Genomic DNA, 20427 nt, shown 5'->3' with positions numbered 1-20427 from the left:
CGAGATGAGAGGTACGGCTCCGACATTTCGGCAAAATGGACAGCAGTTTCGACCCACGTCGTTACATTATTTGGCCAAGTGAAATTATATGCCAGATTGCCTGTAAATTCAGACAGAAAAGTTAAGATTAATCAAATTTAAGAAAAAACTAGCATTACCAATTACATTTCATAGCTGAAAATGTAGATCGACACCGCAATTCCGTATGAATTTGGAATACACTTCCAGTCAGAGTCTGGGAAACAAATGGCAAATATTTCGTCCTCACGAAGACACTCGCGTCACCTGGTGGATGGGGGACAATCCATTTTAGCCACCTACCGACAGCCAAAAGATTTCTCACGATTACCACGTTGAACAGGTACGGAACGGATGGTGGATTGCTTTCCGAACTCTGTTAAGTTCTACAGTCAGGCACTGGAGTTCTATTGTCGGGTACTTTTATAATATTTAAAAAGGAGTTCTTAGGTCTCTTGAGTTCTACTGTCGCATAGAAAGAAATTTTTAAAAATGATTTTATTGGGGTTCTATTGTCGGTGGAGTTCTTCTGTCTTTGGAATTCTACGGTCGCCCTACCTAACCAAACTAGTATCTATTAACTTAATATATATTAACTTGAAGATAACTCTGACCGCCAAATGTACTCTTCATACCATAGAGATAGACCATAGACCACTCTTCAGTCTTCATAGACCATGCCCCGACATAACCATTGGCAGCTAGCTACCTGCGTTAGCAAGGCAGGCCTATATTCTGAGTATAAAAATAAACTATGCTTGCCAATGGCCGTAATAGACTAAGACGACAAGACCATGAGTATAGAGACCTAAAATTATTATTGAATGTCATCTCTATAGACAGAATTTGATTTGCCAAATATTTAGATAAACAGTATAATGGGAAATTGGGAATAGACAAACGAAACAAATTGTTCACTTAGGTTTCTTTGAATTTCAGATAATTGTATTAAGCTGACTTCACTACATCATGAAGAAGAGACAGGATAACGTTGGTACTTTTCTTTTAGATTGTTGGGCAAGTGGTGGCTGTAACACTGCCAATAGCCTGTGTTGATCCGAAGCGCAACAAGTTGCGATTAATGTTGAGATTACGGATGCATCCCACGAATTGCTCTTGAGTTTTAATTCCGCGTGGTTTGCTTGGATTGGGGTGACCTCCGATAAATAATGGGTTATTTGTGTCGGTGGATGATACACCGGCCACTCCGATTCCAGGTTCGACAAACACATTGTCCACCGATAGCGTCACTACATTTTTCGCCTTAATGGCTACGTTTAAGTAAAATCGAAGAAAAATATAATTATCAACTACGGGGATTTTCAGAGAAATTTTCACAAATACCTTGGACATAGTGCCATTTTCCATCACACATGTGATGCTCATGAGGAGGAATGTAGGTCGCAACAATAGGACCACGTCCATTGTCGACGCTGAAGATGAGAGCGCCATTAACCATTTGTAAAAGAAGGAAATCGCGTCGACCATGTACGGACATAAGAATGCCTGACGTGCTACGAGGTTTAATCTCCATGCTAATGTCAATATCCAATCCGACACGGAAATTTTCAACTAAAAGTATTCAGAGAAAAATGAGAACATTGTTTAAAGGACTGAGACTTCGTGATGCTACCTGCTTTGATGTAGCCTCCTTGAACGGCAAAGAAGGAACCAGTCTCAACTTTAGATGAACAAGGTTCAGTTCCCTCGAGGTAGCTGGGCTCACCAGCCGGACGGGAGCTTGCCCGGAAATTTCTCAAACATCCAATTAGACCTCCCTCTACTCCCTATATAACAGTTCAATTCAAAATTCATTGCACAAATACAAAAAGAACAACAGAAAAAAGGAAACAAAATCAAACCTTGAAATTATGACGAGCATTATTCAAAACTTCGGGTGAGATTCCTCCTACATAGTGAGGCTGATCGACGTTGATGGTCTGTGTATTACCGGGCGAACTTCCTTCAGCCACAACAAGGTCATCGACAACGAGAGTTCCATTTTGACGATCACGGTTGAACATGACTGTGTGCCATTGATCATCGTTGTAAGTTTCAGGACTGGAAAGTAGAGCTGGTCCCGTTCCGCAATTGAAAGAAAAGTGGAGCTGTCAAAGAAATTAGAATTCAAATATTTAGACAAATATCTCTTGGATAACTAAAATCTAAAGTAGTACTTTTCCGTCTTTGAGATACAGAGCTGTGTAGTCAATGTGGCGATTTTCTGCTGCGTAGAAGATGATACCGTCAGGTTCAGAGGTCTTGAATTCAACTGACAATTCAGACTTTTGGCGATGACGACCCGGAAGCGTGTTGTATTCGTGTCGGCTAAACTTGACATTGCCGAAGCGCGTGCCACTGTTATCATCAACATCAGGATCATCTGTTGAGAGGCAGTTAGATTAGTTTCAATGTTACAAAAACCCTATACATTCAAGAAGATCTTGATTGATTTACCAGCTGGTTGGACCGGGAGGCGACACTGGCCCATAGGAATGGTTGTCGTTTCTGGAATAGGCGTGGTAACTGGAATCGCTTCAGTTGTTGTTGTAACGACTAAAAATATTTCATACAACGATTATTTTTAAATTTCTGTTGAATGGCTCCATAATTTGTTCATTACCTTCCGCTTCCGTGGTAGGTTCAGGCTCGATAGGTTCGCTGGGTTGGGTTACCGGCTCAAAAGGTAATGATTCTATCGGATCTGTTTCTGAAGGTACTGTTTCTGAAGGTACCGTTTCTGAAGGTACAGTTTCTGAAGGTACCGGATCAATCGGCGAGGAGTCTTCATCGTCGATTCGTTTGGGTTTCAAAGGAGATCCTCCAAGGGCGTCAGGAAGAGGACACTTGGCTACGGAGGCTCCTTGGTTGCCTGTTGAGGATGCGTAGTTGATGAGCTTGCCATTGATAGTAGTATCACCGATACATCCAGAAAAAGAAGAATCGGTAGCTGAAGCACCAGGAGCCAAAGCAAACCGATCGGGTACACCACCAAAGTAAATGGGAGTGGCTGGAATCACGAGTGGACTGTTGGGTGTATCAAGTGTGTAAACATCGAAATCATCAACGACAAGACTAATCTGTGATCCGTCTGCGGTTGCAGTAACCACATGCCACTGTCCATCATTGAGTTTGGTTGGGCTTTCAGAGGAGAGATCACCACCTGGAGACGACCTCAATACTAAAGCGCCATCGAGTAGTGAGAGAGATAACCTGTTGGTTTGATCTTCGTTGGCCATGTAAAATACCAAGCCATTGTCTTGTTTGGTCTTAAATTTGAGGCTAACTTGGGCGAAGTTTTCAATGTTGACACCAGGTAGAGAGACGTATCCTGTACCGGCCTCATTGAAGGAGACTATATTAGCCACCTTAGCAGGACATCCGGAAACCACCCCAAAGGCTTCGACATTCTGACTCAAATCGACTGGTGTTCCAGAAATTTGAACTTCGTCAATGCAACCATCAAAATCGACATTCGTGACATCTTCAAATCGATGATCTCCAGGATAACCTCCAAAGTACATGTAGTTAGTAACGGACAAATCAGAATCACCGATAGTACTCGATCTCTGAGCAACATCCGCTCCATCCACCTATTCAAAGATTTAAAGCAAATTTTATTATTTGAAACTTATCGTCATTATTAGAAAGTTACTAACCTTGAGAATTCCATCGCGCAACCGTCGAACAGCCTCAATCGTGTGCCATTTGTCGTCATTGTATTTTTCGGGTGACTTCAATGTGATTGTATCATCTCCCAGATTGTATCGGTACACCACTTTACCCTTGTTGAGCTCAATTGACATGAACTCCTTGCCTTTGCCAGCCAAGAAGAGTAAACCATTATCGGCAGTCGATTTGAACTTCAATTGAACGTCGACTCTGTCGCGGAAGCGATAAGATTTTCGATCAAGGGTAGCATAACCTTCGCCATCAAAACGATAGCCAGTGCTCTCTTGCAGATTTTTCAGCTTGTCGCGTTCAACAGCTCCGTAAATATTGGCAGCATCGACAAAATTCCACAAACCAACTGCCGTGTCGCCTATCATGACTTCTTCAACTTCTCCGCGGAAAGAGGCGTAGAGAACGGTAGGTTGAATATTAGCTTTTTGGGGGTATCCGCCGATGAAAATCTTCGACAAGTCCTGATCCAAATTGAAAACGGAAAAGGTGCCCGGCAATACAGCTTCTTTAGTGGTGACTTCCACTTCACCAGCTTCTTTTTCGGCACGAACCGTGAGCCGGACAGATTTACCTGTTCGCTGCACAACAGCCTGGTACCAAACGTTATCGGAAACCAAACGATCGTTGGTAACTGATTGAGGACCTGAGCCAAGATCTGTCGTTAGGGTCAAGTATCCATTACGGATTTCGAGTGTCATGAAATCGTCTGAACGAGTTCGCCGGAGTTTCTTGCTTGTTCCGACCTCGTTACCAAGATAGGCAAGGAAGCCATTTGTGTCTGCTGTTCGGAAGTAAAGAGAGAATTGATTGGCTGTGGCCGCACGACTGAGACCTTCAGGGTTGTGCAGTTGCAGTGTTGAATTATGGTAGAAAGTAACTCCAACAGTAATGCGATTAGCTTGATCACGAGCCAATGCCGTTTTCTGACGTAATTCCGCCAATTTTGCTGACAAATCTTTACCCATTACACTCAAAACAGCTTGTTTTTCTTTAGAGCGAGTAAGGAGATTGCGAAGATCGGGCAAAACGGCGTTGAGTCGCTCAAGATTGGAGAGCGAAAATGTTGTGCTTTTGCCGACGGTGTCAATATCACGGGCTAACTGATTGGTACGGTCTCTTTGCATCGGGATTTGATTTGAAACCTCTTGGATTTTCGCTGAAGCTTCCGAGCCACCCTGCTGAGCCCCAGTGCTTGTTTCTACGGCTTTTCGGCCATTTTGTTTGGCACTGCCGGTAGGAACGATCTTGTCCAATGCCTCGTTAACAGCCTTCAAACCTTCCGCAGTGCGTTGATTGTTCTCTTCCACCAAATTGGACAGGGTTTCTGCGGCCATTAAACGTGGTTTCAGCATAGTCTGGGTTCGTTGAAGCGCGTCTCTTGCTTGCGCCAGTAGCTCTTCGGAGCGTTGATGCGATAATTGAGCTCGTTCTCCCACTCCTGCTGAGAGCTGGGTGGCGTTCAAACCTGCGTTCGTGGCTTGCTCTGCCGCCTTGATGGCTTCATCAATGGCGTCGACAATATTTTTGTAGGAATTGGCAGCTGAAACGGCATTCTCTGAAGTTTGGCGAGTGTCAGTCAACATTTCATCTAATCCGGCCGCTTGGTCTCCGAGTTTAGTTGCGTGGATCTGTGCGTCGTAAAGGATTTTTCGCGATTCGGCCAAATCAGTTTCCTTCTGTTCAACTGCTTCGTGAAGTGTATTTTTTGAAGTCATGAGGCGATCAATATCCAGCTTAAGTTTGTCAAGTGTTTTGCGTGCACTCTCCATCAAAGCCGTAGCATTATATAAAACTTGAGCGCAGTTTTTCAAATGAGCGCTCGCGGTGGTATTGCGCTGTTGAATGTCAGCCACGGCACCTAACGAAGATGAGACGCGATTTGCATTTGTCAGCTTGTCAGCCATTTTGACGTTATTCTTTGTTCCGTCAATATTTTTACTCAAATCCATAACTCGGCTGATTAAATCGTTGAGACGGGTGGTAAGATTGGCAAGTAAAATGCTGTTGTCGCGAACAGGCAGGGCCTCTTCTTTCATCTTTCCTAATAAACTGATAGCTTCCTGAAGCTCGTGATCTGCTCCACTCTGGCGCTGTTGGAAGTTTCTTGAGCGAATCTCTTGCAACATAACTTGGGCTTCGCCGAGTGCTTTGTCAATTTGAGGTCCAGCACCACCTTCCAAACTCTCGGCAAGAACGGCAACCTCCCCGATGATAGATCGTGATTTCTGGACAGCCTCTTGGATGAGCTTCTCCACCTCGACGGACTCGATGAGAGCATTGTTGGCTTCGTGAGCCTTTTCCATTGATTCTTCCTCGACGTAGCCGGTTTTGATTTTCAAGCCACGAGAGGTAGCCTCTAACTCAACTGTGACAGCTTCCAATGGTCCAAACTGAATTTGAGAAACATCTAGATTTCCTACTTCGGCTCTCAAGTCCAAAGCAGATTGGTTTAGAGAAGCCAGTTTTTGATGAGTGAAGAAGGTCAGTGCAACCGTTTGGAATTCTCCAACAATGGGGTCCACAATCATTCTCAATTCATCAGTGACATCCAGCAGGTTGTGTGAGCAAGAATCACATTCAAAACAGCCCTGGTCGGGAACCAAAACCCAGCGGTAAGGGCAAGCCTCGCATTTATCGCCTGTGATTGCCAATTGAAATTAGTTTTTCATTAGCTTAAATTTATAATGATTTTCAAAATTACCAATAACACCAGGCAAACAAGCGCACTGGCCAGTTTCCGGATTACATCCCACTCCAATGGCAAAGTCCTCATTGCAATTACATGACTGGCATCCGGCCGGACTGTAATTCCAAAATCCAGACACACAGCGTTCGCAATGGCGACCAGCAGCTCCTGGACGGCATCGACACTGGCCCGTGTTATCGTCACATTGAGTTCCTTCTGAGGCACTCGCACAGCTGCAAGAGCGGCAACCACGGCATGAGCTGAAACCATAGTGGTCAGGAGCGCAACGATCGCATTTTTCGCCAATGACATTCGGTTGGCACTCACAGACGCCAGTAAAACTGCTGCACTGGCTCGTTCCGCACCTACAATTGAATTTTTATTAGTTTTTTTTTTTGTCAAAGATTTATTAATTTAAATGAAACTTACTCATCGCAATGACATCCTTGACAGTCTTTAAGTTCCACGGCGTCACCGTAGAAGCCTGGAGCACAGAGGCCACATGCCGGTCCATAGGCGTTATTCAAGCATTTTAAGCATTCGCCAGTGATTGAATCACATGCTTGTGGATCATCAACGTCAATATTGTTGGAGCAATTGCAAGGTTTGCAAAAATCGCCAATAGCTTCAGGTCGTCCGTAAAATCCTGGAGCGCATGACTCGCACAGGGGACCAGTATAGCCGGGTTTGCATTGACAAGCGATTTCATCGCCAGCTGGTGAAAAATCGCAAGTCAGGGCGAAGTTGTTGGATTCGATTGGAAGAGGACAAGCGCAGATCAAACAGTCTGAAGGCGTTGCTTGAGTTGCATCACCCTGGTAACCAACATCGCATTTTTCGCAATGGTCTCCAACAGTGTTGTGTTTGCAGTTGAAGCATTTTCCTGTAATTGGGTCACAAGTGTCACTGTGTCCATGACCTGGAAAAAAAATCAGATTACATTTTTTAAACTAAACTAAAATTATAGATTTTCGTTTTTACATTGACACGGGACACAGAATCCGCCGTATGGACCGGTATGAGCCCTGAAATGACCAGGTGCGCAATCCTCGCATGAAGTTCCTTGATAGTTGACAGGGCAATTGCACTGTTCCACAGCCACAGCAACATCGGCGTTGTTCGTAAGCTCCCTGACAGCGATATCCATGGTGACTGATGTCAACCGGGCTTCGCGGGTTGGGTCTGAATAAGATCCACGGATGTAGACGCCACGGACGTCTTTAAGGGCTACTAAAAGATTCTCTCGGGAAGCTGGTAGACCAGACGGAAGGACAAAGTTTCGTTCGTTGATTTCAACGCTAACGGCCAACGGTACAGATGACGATGGTGTTTCATGACCAAAATGATATAGAGTAAAATCGCCTCCGATGAGGATGATGTCAGGAGCGCTGACGGCGTAGCCTGCTGTTCCAGCGACGTAAACAATGGTGTAATTGAGGTTTCCGCCATACGAAGTCAACTTGTTGCCCAAATAAGTAAGTGGAGCCGAAAAGTAAAAGGAACCATCTTCGGGTAGGAAATCGGTGAGAACGGCTCTGACCATTTGATCGTATGACTGAACTTGGTCGACACTACGACGAGAGCCGACAAGGCCAACAACGATGGCAGCAGCCGTCCAGTCCTTCATGTCTGTTACGTGTGAACGGAAGAGCTGAGAGGTAGTGCAAGTAGAGGCTTTGCCGAAACAGAAACACTTGCTACAGCCTCTTGGATTAGATTCTTGTAGGTTGAATGTGCCTGAGGAACACATGTCGCAAGATAGCCCAATCACGTTTTCCTTACAGAAGCAGCTAGCTGTTTCTTGGTCACAGATTTCTTCAGCCGAACCTCGAACGTCGCAATTACATAATTGGCAATAAGGGAAGGCCTAAATTTATGATGAAATATTGGAAGATTAGTTAAAGATTATTAAATTGTTGCTAGAGAAGGGCCATACCCAATATCCAAAAGCACAGCGATCGCATTTACGACTGACGACATTGTGTTTACATTGGCATTGACCGGTGGAAGAATCACACTGAAATCGTCAATAGCAATATTAGCAGATTGAATAATAAAATACTGATGTAACGTTTTACCTGGAGATTGCCTTGATGGACACCCTGAGGATTGCAACTACATTCCTCGCAACCGATAATTGGATCGTAACCGTACGTGTTGGCAACACACTGGTCACAGCGAGCGCCTTGAAAAAATAACTCAAAGGTAGATTTAAGATATTTTTTAAAATGCTGATTGAATTATACCTGTTACACGTGGAGGACAGATGCAAGAACCGGAGGCAGGGTCACAGAGAGCGGTAGAGGGGCAGTCGCACGGCTTGCAATCGGGGAATCCAAAATAGCCTGTCTGGCATCGTGTACATTGACGACCAATAACGCCTGATTTGCAAGGACATTGACCACCAAAGGGGTCGCATTCGAAAGAGAGCGATCCTTGGAAATCGCATTGGCATGGCAGCGCTCCACTGTTGAATTCGGTTGTCAAAGTGAAGATGGCTTGTCGGCAAAACTCTGGCGTATTGCGGTCAACTTGGAAATTGTTTCTGCCACAACGAGCGATGAATTCCGCCGTCAAGTCAATTGGTGATTCCTCCAAAAGCGCGGGGGTAAACTCGTCGGCTGGGACTACGTATACGTAGTCCACCCAGGCGGTCTTGTTGGCGGGCGATTTGAGAGTTAGGATAAAATTTTCCTGGATTTGGAAGGCTTGGTTACCGCTGGCCTGTTTGATAACTGAGCGGCATCCAGAATTGGATGGGCAGAGAGTGGTTGGCAGTTTGGCTTCGTAAAACTGTCCATTTTGCAGCAAAACGTCCAGTTCGAATTGTGGATGAGCTGGCTGGTAGTAATGTACGATGAATACGTAGTAACCAGCATGGGGGACTTTACCAGTCACGTCTACCATTGACTCTTTCTTGTCTAGATAAACCAAACCAACATTTTCGTCATAGATTTCTTCTGGGAGAACGCTGGTGGCCTGTTGGATGGTGCCACTTTCAAATTCGACGCGAGTTGAATCGGAAGCAGCTGGGAAGTTTCCGGCAACACACTTTCCGTCGCGTTGAATACAAACTGATTTGGGTTGAACGTAATCGAGAGACCATTCTGACGAGGGTATGGCAATAATTGAATCGATGGCTGCATCAGCTTCTTCGTTAATCGAAGCGCTGCGGATGACGACATTATTATTGCCTTCCATTCCCAATTGAAAATCTGCAACTTTTCCGTCGCTATCAGTCACCACTTGACGGCAGCTGGTTCGCAGAGTGCAATCGTATAAGATGGCAACACCTTGTTGGCGACGATCCTTGGCTGTATTAACATCTACTTCGATGTATGTTCGTTTGCCTTGACCGGATGTGACGTAAGCCAAGACAAGAACGTAGTTTCCTGATCGAGGCACTCCGACATCCATGTGAATTTCCTGCTGAGTGTCACTCAGTGCAACTGCATCATTAATCAACTAAGAAATAAAAAGAAATCATTAAAAAATTTGCTTATCCAAAATCTTATTAATATTCAAACTGTACCCGAGAATCCGAGATGACAGTAGCTTCTCCAGTATTGTCATCGACAAGTGTGTATGCCGCATCACCTCGAACATTGGTGAAAGGATCAAGGCTAGCATAAGTAAATTGTCGGCACGATCCTTGCTGCTGATCAGTATGTAAGCAGGGTTTAAGAACACGCTCCTGAAGGATTGTTCCTTCATAATAAGCAGCAGGGAGAAGAGCGAAGTAATCGAGAAGGAGACTCTTATTTGTAGCAATCGAAGCTGTCCACATTCCCGGATTGAGGATGAATGGAGTCGGAAGGTTACCCGAAGGTCCAGCCACAGTTACAAATTTAGGTTCCCGGCTTGGTTCCATGCGAACTAGATAGGTTTGTTCGGCATCGTGAGAGTTTTCAGGTGATAACTTGACTTTTGCCATTACAGCGTCGTCGTTCGGGTTGACATAGCGCAGAATCATTCTGTAAAGCGATGGCTTTTCAATCATAAATTCTTGGAGGATTTCATTCTGTATGAGGGAAAAAACGACATTGAGGCCACACTTAACACAAAACATTGTCTTTAAATATAATTACCTGAATTTGGGAAAAGACAGCATAGCCTCGCCAAGAGAAACCAGGGAATTGAGTATGATCGTAACCAAATCGAACAGGTGATCGAGTGGGCGTGTAGCCATCTTCAGCTTCGTACTGATATTGATATAAAGTGGGGAAGTAGTGCAATTGAAGAGGTTCGTCACAAGATCTTCCTTGAATACGTTGACGACAGACACATTGTCCTGTAGTCTTGTCACACAGTGGGCTCACTGATCCTCCAATATTGCAACCGCAATCTGAAAATTCATTGATTAAAAGGTTTTAACGGGGGTGTTATTAACGAATGAATCAATAAATTTTAATACACACCCATGCAACCAAACGGATTATCTTCTTGCAAGTTAAAGAAACCGTCAGCACAATCGCTACAACGACGACTGGTTACTCGTGATTTACAAGAACACTGCCCATCATCCGATCCGCACACCCGCAGCGAACCGATTGTTCCAGCTACAACGCAATCACAATCTGTAAACCAAAATGATTGAATCAATAAAAAGTTCTGGAATGTAAAGAAGAATGATTACAGTACCTTGACATCCAAATGGATTGTTAGTTTGCATGTTCCAATAAAGCGGTTTGCACTGGTTGCATATACGGCCCTGAACGCGCTCTTTACATTTGCATAACTCGCCTTTGGGCACTGATCCACAACCAGCGAACGCCTCAACGACACCAGCCGGATCGCAGTTACAATCTAAAATATAAACAAACTGTCAGCCACAAATAATGGGATAATTTATTTAAACACATGTTACCTTCGCAAGCAGGATAGTTGTAAAATCCTTCACGACAGTGATCACATCGATGTCCGTCAAAGTTGCTACGACACTGACAACGCCCTTCGTCGTCACAAGAAACTCCGAGTGATCCCGATGTATCACAATTGCAACCTGATTAGAAAAACCGCGTACAATAAGTATCTGTCACGATTTACGTATTGGCTGGCTAAGTTCTGATAAAACACTTACTGATGCATTCTGGGTATTTGAAATAACCGGGTGAGCACTGGTCACAAGCACGTCCTGAGAAGTTGGGCAAGCATGGACATTTTCCGTTGGGTGTGCAGATGGTAGACGCACTTCCGGAGTCACTACAGCCGCACGGTTTGCAGTCAGGATGGCCCCAATAACTTGGTTGGCACTGGTCACACCTGGGTCCACCATATCCCGGCTTGCAAATACACTGACCATTATTTTTGTCACATACTTCCTTAATTGTTCCTCGTGGATCACAGTTGCAGTCTAACAGAAAAATACAGATTTTTGTATATTCTCATTATTATTTTTTTAAAGATATACTTTTATCTTACAAGTGCAAGTCGGATAATTGAAGAAGCCGTGTTCGCAACGTTCACAGCTACGTCCTCCAAAATTGTGATCACATTGACACTGACCGTTCTCTAAATCGCAAGCGTCGGAGATTGATCCTGGAGCTTCGCATTCACAGGCTGTACGTGAAGATCAGAGAAAATGCTTATTATTTTTATCAAATAAGACATAATTTTAAATTAAATTACGTAAGCATTCGGGGAAGTTGTAATAGCCTTCGGCACATTGATCGCAATTATTTCCGGCATAGTTATATTTGCAGGGGCACTGGCCTCCACCGACTTCGCAAACATTATCTCTGGTACCGTTGATATGACAATCGCAGGGTTTGCACTGCGGGTATCCATAGTAGCCAAAACTACACTGATCGCAATGCGGCGAGAGGAACTGCGGTCGACACTCGCATTGACCACTGCCTTCCGCACAGTTTCCAGTTGAGAAAAATTCGTCACACTGGCATGCTAAATCAAACACACAAAATTTGTTATGTGTAGAAATCATAATGGCATTGCTTGTTTTTTCTTACGTTGACAGACATCGGTAGCGTTAAGCAATTTATCATAAGGTCGATAAAATGTTGGTTTGCATTCGTTACAGTTAATGCCTTGCGTGTTGTGACGACAATTTTGGCAAACACCTCCACCTTCGTAGAATCCGTTGATGTCCAACGAAAGACCAAGACGATCGATATCTGGATTGTATTGACACTCGTCGGTATGGCCAAAGCAATTGCAAGCTAAAATCAAGAAAAAGATGTAATGAAAAACTTATTATAAAATTTGAGGTATTGGATGTCTTACGTTCGCAGGTGAAAGGATCGTACGCTTTGGACTGCTTCCAAGCTTTCTGGACGAATCCTGGACAGCATCGCTCGCATTGGGGCCCACAAGTGTTGTGTTGACAGCGACAAAGTAATTTGTACGCGTCTTCGGGATCGGTAATGTCACAAGATTCGGCATGACCGTTGCAAACGCAACGCCCTCCGATTGAAATGTCACGGATTGAATAGAAAAACTAAATAGAGAAAATTTTTAAATGCAACAAATTGAAATGTATTATAACCTAGAATTTAATTAAGAAAACTCTTACCCGACGAGTGAGGGTAAAATCGTTACGGGAAAAGCTGACCCATTGTCCAAGCAAAGTCTTGGGCCGCAAAAGCCTTAGACGAATGTTTGTTGCCTTTGTCCATTCTTGCAAAACGGTCGAGTTATAGAAATTTGTTGCAGATGGGCGATTATTCAAGAGCGAGACAACAATCTATAAACAAAAGCCGGTTATGCAATTTTGCTGTCTGTTGGGATATCTAACTTGCTATTAAATTACCTCTCCGTCCTCCAATGGGACGACTTTTGAAAACTGCGTTTCACAAGTAACGGAATCGTCTCTGGAGATAGGATCAATCGTCTCCGGTCCAAATTGGTCAACGCAATCGCTGGAAAGAATGTGAATTTATTAGAAAATCTCCATATTTCTAAACGTGTTCATTTCATCAAATTTTGGCTGTTGTCTTTACCTTACAGTGTCGGCAAAATACTGCCACGGGGCATAAGTTAACCCATTATCGGTTGAGCGTTCTAGCACCCAAACACCAGGGCGTGGAGAATTTCCCATTTTGATGAAAACGTAGGCAACGTGAAATTCCTAGCATGTTAAGATTAAATTTTTTAAATGAGGACACTCATCGATTCAAATTCTCGAATATGTGTTGAAATAGTCCAGTCGGCCAGTCACTCGACAGATGTCCGTCGAGTGTTTACATAATCTTCCATGTTTATGCTAACTTCAAACCCCATCTTGTCGGAAGCTTAGACGATGGGATGAAAGTTAGTTGAGAATCTCCTTTTCGCTATCGCCTTTTCAGTATTTAAAAAGAATGTCGTGGAATATTGACTGTCGGTTGTGAGAAAACAAATTTTGTCTACTAGTATGGGAAGTCGACAAAAATATCAGTCCCAATTGAATCATGAATCCCATCCTTTTGGTATAAACCATGAACCATAGCCAAAATAACAAATGATAAGAAGGCATTTGATATTTAGTAAACACATAAAAAAAAGTATGGGTGGTAAATATGGTGACTGGACGTTACTGATAAAAACAAGCGGGAAGTGGGTGTTCACTGAAACCGATGTCCACCCGTAGATTAGAGGCCCCAAAGACTATCGGACCGGAAGGTCCATGTTCTACATTTTTGATGGACTATCATGAGAAAACTTAAAAAAAGCGTTCCATTTCAAATTTTCGCAGCTCGACAATCATTGTTAATGAGATGAACATTCTAATGGACTGCAGAAGAATGTAGACAGCAATATACTAGCAGTCAAGAGCGCAAATGGAAACCACATGTGCACGTCTTGGTATATTTTTCTAGCTCTCCCCCCTCCTCAGCCTCACATCTTCCCCTCGGATTTTATTTCTGTTAGAGCCCGACTGACTGCTATCTCATTGCTCCCTCCCTTAGTCTCTAGCTTTTTCAAGTTCAAAAGGCCTTCTCCGATTTCTGAAATTGACCGCTGCTAACCCGATGCTTTTTTTTCTTTCAGTCCCCTACAGAGCCCACATAAAGTTATAGTACTTGTTTCTTCTCACGGAGACAAAACAGGACGGCAACACTGAGCCGTTCTTTGTCTCTTCTTTTCCTTCTTTCAAAAACTATACTCTTCTAGGTTGTTATGTAAATACCTGTCCCAAGTCGATGGTTAAATTGACAGTAGCGTATTTCAACCCGCGAGACATGGGTGGGCTCTGCCACCAGTTGGAGGTTCCATCAATGGCGTTAGATGCCGGATGGCTTCGTTTAGGATCTGTAGGATCACATGTGTCGCAGATCTATTGGTATTAAAATGCAAAATTTTAATAGATTCATATTACTTACTGTATGTCAAAAGGTGTAATGGATCAATAACTTTGTAAGAGAATTATTCAAAAACTGTACCTGTCCTTTGATAATGTTGATATCTTCCCCGGGGTCCAAGTTACTAGTACTGCTGCCAACAAGTTTGCAATATAATTCTGGTCCGGTAACATCTTCTCCGCAAGTGGCTACAAGAACGAAAATAATGTGAAATAGTTAAAACATTTTTTTCCCGATTTTACTAACGCACCGATTAAGAAATTACTAGTACACAAAATAATTCAATATAACATACCTGAAGCATAAATGCGACGATTGTCCGCAAGATTAAAATAAGGTGGAGATAATCCTCCGTCGACGACTTGAATTTTGGGAATTGGATCACGTTGAGCACCCACAAAACGAGTGCATATAACCACTATCACTCCGATCAAAAGTGGCGAGCAGTTCAGGACACCCATCTTGACTCGGCGTCCTCTGCCTTCTGTTTGAGTGATTTTTCAAACTAGCGCTTACTTTTAAGACTACCCATAAAGCTTTCGGCACAAGTCGCTACTCTGCTCGCATGCTGTGCGTGCGAGCTAGCCAAGAGACCCTCCCCCTGTTCTTTGTATCCGGCTCCTTCTGCCACTCATACATTTTCTAAACAGTTTGAATATTAATGAAATTAAAATTACGTACTCGATCTTGAAGTTCCTCTTTCTAATTAGAATTTACACTTACAGCAAAACATCGATTTAAAGGGGAAAGTATTTTTGCTTAAATATGGTATACTTACAACAGTGATTAGTCTGAAGGCCACACCCCTTTGGCCACATTAAACTATTTTCAATAAGAACTAATGAAAAAATGTTAAATGTAAAAAAATTAATTATCATAAAATAGTGATTGACTATACCTGTAAAAAGATGCTGATGATGTGTGGCTATAAATATATAGCTGCGCGGTTGTCTTCTTCACCTCGACAAAATCCCACTAAATAGTGTCTGGTTACGAATTTATTGAACAAATCATGTATAACATGGGCATTGAAGCGAGGAAACCCAAATAGTAGGTTAGACGCGTGAGTTAGGAAAGAACAGAGAAACGTCGAGTGATGAAAGTTATGAAGGCAGTCAAAAAAATCGCACATCAAAAAGAGATTCTTAAAGAAAAGTAATAATGTACATTTTTGAGAGACGGGTTTCCTTGGATCATGCGGTCACAACGCAACCAAACTAGAACAAAATATAATAATACCCCAAAACAACGCTAAATGAAAACTGTTATTAGTATCCAGGGTTATAAGGAGATTGCTTCTGGTACGCCTCTTGTGACCCCGGATATGGGGGAGGTTGATCTACAAATAAAATTTCGAATGAAGGCACAATTCCTTGTGTGAGTACCAAATCAATACTTTATAATCCTTTCAATGAATTATTACCTGAATAGGGTTGAGGCTGACCAGGATGAGCTTGGTTAGGAAGAGGTTGAGGATATGGTGGATAGCCACCAGGTGGAGGATAGCCCTGTTGTGGAGGATAGCCCTGTTGTGGAGGATAGCCCTGCTGTGGAGGATAGCCCTGTTGGGTGGGATAACCGGGTTGAGGAGCGTAGTTTGGCTGCAAAGGATAGCCTGGGCCTTGGTTCCCACCAGCTTGAGCTGTAAACCCTACAGGTGGGGGTCCTGATTGCATTCCTGTGCCAGAAGCAGGAAGGACTGTCACGTTAACATTAGAAGGCCCTGTTGAAGTAGGTACGGCAGTGGCTATATAAAAACGAGGAAAAGTTAATGTAAGGTAACCGAGGGAGAAACTTATTAAATGTTGATTTTACATCTATAAACAGTTCCGCCGGTTCTCCGTTTATAAAGAAGGCAACAAGGACACACGCAGCAACAAATTACAAAGAGGATGATCAAAAAACCAAGAACTCCGGCGATGGTTGCGATAATAGATCCAATGCTGTAAAGAAATGAATTATTGAATTAATGGATCAATATTGTTTTATTCCATCAATTACACTTCACTTCCCGAGTAAAATACAAATAGGATACGCGTAAAACTTTAAAATATTTATGTAAAATAATATGCCAAAAATACTGTTATTAGCCGACTTTAATTCTTCTGCGTAAAAATTGGAAAACAATCCGATATGAGATTTTAGAACAACCGTATCCTATTTTACGTACTTTTCTCATTTCAGTTACATTTTAAAAATGTACTTTACAGTTGTAAATTAATGGAGAGGAAGAACATCAAGCAGATTATGGGATGCATAATTAATTAATAAGAAATACCACAAATAGATTTCCCAAAAAGGATATAGTGGACAAAGATGTCTACTGTTTGAAACCAAATCTTAACATAAGCTAACCTTCGCAAAGGGTTCCTCAGGGCACTTGTTCCATTCCAATAATATAATTTTTTAAATTTCCATCACACAATGGAAATTAATAACACAAAAAAACAAAAACTATGAATTAGGATTCACTATATCAAGACATCACACAATTATCAAACTAACAAAAAGTTTAAGTAAACATACAGCATGTAAAAAAAAGTTACTAACTTGTCTATTGTAAGACCTCGGCAGCAGAACTGTCCTCCAAGGTCATCATCATCTCCACAACAGAATACCTATGTGTTAAAATTAGTTTTGTTGTTCATCAGAATTTAAGTGGAGAACTGTACCATGTCTGGAGTTTGCCCGGGTTCAGGACATGTGAAGTAGCTTTTTACTCCAAATATACTTTTTCGTTTGCACATTTTATATCCATCACCTGTTATTGCGATAATTAAAAGAAGATGTAAGAAATAAGTAGAGGCATAACTGATGGGAAAAACTGTTTTTCTTACCATTCTGTAAACAAACCACAAAGAAAACCATAAAGACAAATAGCACTGTTGCAAATCTAGGATTTGCCATATTGATGTTTCACTGCAGAAAGTTGGGAGTGTCAATCCTAATGAGAAACGTCAGAAAATTATGAAAGGAGGGTTGGATCAGCTTTAAGTGTGTTTTTTTAGAGATCCAGATTCTATGAATGGCTAGTGATGAATGAACGGATGACTAATACAAAATTTCGTGAAACTTTCACGGAATTACTTCATTCTACGTCAACCCAAGGTTTTGTCTTTCATGGGTGTTGTTGCACAAGAAACAAACAGTTGATTTTTACCAGCGAGTCTTCTGCGAAGGCCAACGCACGAAGAGTCAAGACGCGACAAGACTTTCTCTGAAGGTTGTTGGGGCAAGGATGGAAAAAACCAACAACCAACAACACATGGATCGGAAAATGTAGCTAAGCAGTAGCCAAAGGCTCGCTGCCGGCAGTTCATGTGGAAAGGCTTATGCTTATGTAGTTCAATAATTAACGTTTAAAATATCATGCATTCATGTTTCATGTTCATGCTTGAAGACTAAAAAATGCAGACGTGTAACTAAAACTCTGATTGGAATTTTGTTGTCGTGACGTAAAATGACCACTGGGAATCTTGTTTTACAAGGACGAAGTATGAAATGAGACATGGGAAATTGGCAATTCCCCAAAACTGCTATTCAACATATTTGAATAGGCTACTCTGTATATAGGTCCGCCCATGTAATACTTAAAACTTAAAATGTGAAAATGAATGAATAGATCGCGATTGTGAATTCGGGAAACCCTTCGATTAAAAATGGGAGGGACTGCCGGCCGCAATGTCGCATCCGCATTTCCGACCCCATTTTCCGATATGGATTCTATCCTAGACGAAGCTGTCCCCCACCCACCATCCGATAAAATGCATTTTCTACTCAGAGTGATAGGAACTAGAGGGTTCGTTCGAAAATCAAACGGTTTTCCTTGTTATTTTATATATTTTTGAGCGTATGGGTTGCAGGGGAAGCTCATGCGTGCATCGAGAGATTGGATTTTTCTACAAGGACGAAACCACTGACGCTTTCGCTTGATACAGCGTAACGTTTTCATAAAATTTTGTTTTAAACATTTCATATTTGAATTTTGAATTTTTGGGTTAGATATAACCGTACCAATCATAATATTTTTCGTTTATTGTAAAAAGAAAATTAAATTAATAATCATTCGTTCAAATATTTTCCGCCAGAGGCGCTAGCGAGAAGGACAAAATGGCTCAGAATTTGCCGCAACTCTTAAAGGAATACTTGGGCCCTTAATCTATAAAGTAAGTAAGCTTAGCAGACGCTTGCACTTGCCAAGATCCCGAGATTGTAGCATGTAACTTTGTTTATGTTGTTTTTTTAAAAAGCCCGTGTTACAATTGTGGATTTAAAGGATTCATTCCTATATTTGTGATGGCTTCACATCCAGTCATGGAACTTGATATTTGGAAAGGGGAATGGGGCCTACCATCAATTGACGTTCATTGCTTAGAAGTCATGGTAAGGCAAACAATAATAGGGTAAAATTTAACAAAAAATCCACGTTAGATAACACATTCTTTTTTTTTTTTACTCTTGTTAGACCTATGCCAAATTCTCCGGAACACGGCTGGTAACGAAGTCGACCAATAATCCTTTAAGAACACCCACTGGCTCTTTACCAGTTTTTCAACACGAGAATGAGTGCCTGACAAAATTTGGTGAAATATCAGCTTACCTCAGGAAGAATGTATAGGAATCTATTTTTTATATAATTGTTAATCTATAAATTAAAGATTTTTTGTTTTTCAAAATTAGAACCATACTGCAGATTTTGAACTATCTCCAAAACAGTGTGCTGAAGCATTTGCATACTCTCATCTCATTTATGAGAAGCTTGCTCCAGCACTTCAATTTGTGTGGTGGATTGATTCTAAAAATTTTGTTGAGTTCAGTCGTCCACTTTATGCCAAGCTTTTACCATTCCCTTTAAATTTCTATTATCCTGGTCAATATGAAAAACATGCTAAACAACTAATGGTTTCACTGTATCCTGAAGAAGAGGATTTTTCTGTCATTGAAACAGCAGTAAGTAAACTTGACGTAATTAAAACTGGTATTATTTGTATAACAGGGACTTTATTTTTTGCCAGGTTTATAGACAAGCTGAAGAATGTCTGAGCCTTTTAGCCACTAAACTTGGTGAAAAAGAATATTTTTTTGGACAATCGCCTTCGTCTTTGGATGCTGTAGTATTTGCTCACTTAGCTCCGTTATTGAAAGCTCCCCTGCCCAGTGCTGCTCTGCAAAACCACTTAAAAGCATGTACTAATCTCACTCGCTTCGTGGGACGTATATTGCAGCGATTTTTCCCGAAAGAAGTCAAGGGTACAGTTAAATTCTCAATGTTTCCTGCGACTATTCTTTATACATCTTCTTTTTTTGTCTTTCTGCTTTAGAGCAAGAACAGAAAGAGCGACAGCAAACTGCTAAGCAAGAAGCTCCATATTCTGATACTGACTTTCCAAACAAGTTGCGGAACATAAGTATTGCTGCGCTAGTTTCCTTCATCGCGATGATTGCCTATGCCACATCGGCCGGCATCATACAGGTAAATCGATTAATCGATAATTGATTTTAATACGTCACCCACTAACCTAGTGATTCGGCATTTTATTAGGTGGTGCCTGAAAGCGACGAGGATGAAGAGTGATTGCACTTCACGTCAATAGGATGAATAGTGTCCGTACTCATTATGCTTTTTTCAGTAGACACATGTGATCAAGTCCAGCTTGAAAAGAAAAAGCCTTTCCATACCATCAGAGTCGAATAAATCTGTGTGTATTTAGTCATCAAGCCCAACAAGTAAATCAAAACAAT

The 20427-nt window shown here is 42.1% G+C and overlaps 3 protein-coding genes across 7 annotated transcripts; 1 reads left to right on the top strand and 2 right to left on the bottom strand.

The window, feature by feature from the left end:
* Positions 1–941: 941 nt before the first annotated feature.
* LOC124209694 (laminin subunit alpha-like) lies at positions 942–15488 on the bottom strand. Of its 2 annotated transcripts, XM_046607811.1 has the most exons (31): positions 14981–15488; positions 14767–14873; positions 14514–14660; positions 13345–13472; positions 13155–13263; positions 12918–13088; positions 12629–12842; positions 12355–12564; positions 12017–12289; positions 11810–11947; positions 11469–11741; positions 11256–11390; positions 11030–11194; positions 10807–10965; positions 10477–10733; positions 9921–10409; positions 8635–9853; positions 8467–8573; positions 8325–8405; positions 7370–8255; positions 6818–7307; positions 6404–6753; positions 3678–6340; positions 2786–3611; positions 2642–2755; positions 2476–2574; positions 2196–2401; positions 1881–2126; positions 1652–1805; positions 1363–1590; positions 942–1289 (listed from the first exon to the last, which is right to left on the bottom strand). In XM_046607811.1, the coding sequence occupies exons 1-31, from the start codon at positions 15144–15146 to the stop codon at positions 1024–1026; spliced, it is 11076 nt and encodes a 3691-aa protein (XP_046463767.1). In that variant the 5' UTR covers positions 15147–15488; the 3' UTR covers positions 942–1023. The 2 variants fall into 2 exon arrangements, with proteins under 2 accessions (XP_046463767.1, XP_046463759.1); XM_046607803.1 differs by having other exon boundaries at positions 2642–3611; positions 14981–15487.
* A 177-nt stretch (positions 15489–15665) lies between these two features.
* On the bottom strand, positions 15666–18014 carry LOC124209727 (protein shisa-4-like). Of its 3 annotated transcripts, XM_046607878.1 has the most exons (8): positions 17846–18001; positions 17523–17629; positions 17358–17446; positions 17236–17303; positions 17041–17064; positions 16501–16628; positions 16109–16432; positions 15666–16024 (listed from the first exon to the last, which is right to left on the bottom strand). In XM_046607878.1, the coding sequence occupies exons 2-8, from the start codon at positions 17590–17592 to the stop codon at positions 15954–15956; spliced, it is 774 nt and encodes a 257-aa protein (XP_046463834.1). In that variant the 5' UTR covers positions 17593–17629; positions 17846–18001; the 3' UTR covers positions 15666–15953. The 3 variants fall into 3 exon arrangements, with proteins under 3 accessions (XP_046463834.1, XP_046463849.1, XP_046463843.1); XM_046607893.1 differs by lacking the exon at positions 17041–17064 and having other exon boundaries at positions 17846–18014; XM_046607887.1 differs by lacking the exon at positions 17846–18001 and having other exon boundaries at positions 17523–17839.
* An 839-nt stretch (positions 18015–18853) lies between these two features.
* Positions 18854–20403, top strand: LOC124209721 (metaxin-1-like). Of its 2 annotated transcripts, none has more exons than XM_046607864.1 (6): positions 18854–19068; positions 19151–19297; positions 19366–19635; positions 19701–19935; positions 20007–20158; positions 20228–20403. In XM_046607864.1, the coding sequence occupies exons 1-6, from the start codon at positions 18982–18984 to the stop codon at positions 20258–20260; spliced, it is 924 nt and encodes a 307-aa protein (XP_046463820.1). In that variant the 5' UTR covers positions 18854–18981; the 3' UTR covers positions 20261–20403. The 2 variants fall into 2 exon arrangements, with proteins under 2 accessions (XP_046463820.1, XP_046463810.1); XM_046607854.1 differs by having other exon boundaries at positions 18855–19068; positions 20004–20158.
* Positions 20404–20427: the final 24 nt, after the last annotated feature.

Source organism: Daphnia pulex, chromosome 2 (genome assembly GCF_021134715.1).
Source record: "Daphnia pulex isolate KAP4 chromosome 2, ASM2113471v1".
NCBI lineage: Eukaryota > Metazoa > Arthropoda > Branchiopoda > Diplostraca > Daphniidae > Daphnia > Daphnia pulex.
The sequence above is the reverse complement of the archived record's forward strand: the minus strand, read 5'-3'. Positions and strand labels throughout refer to the sequence as shown.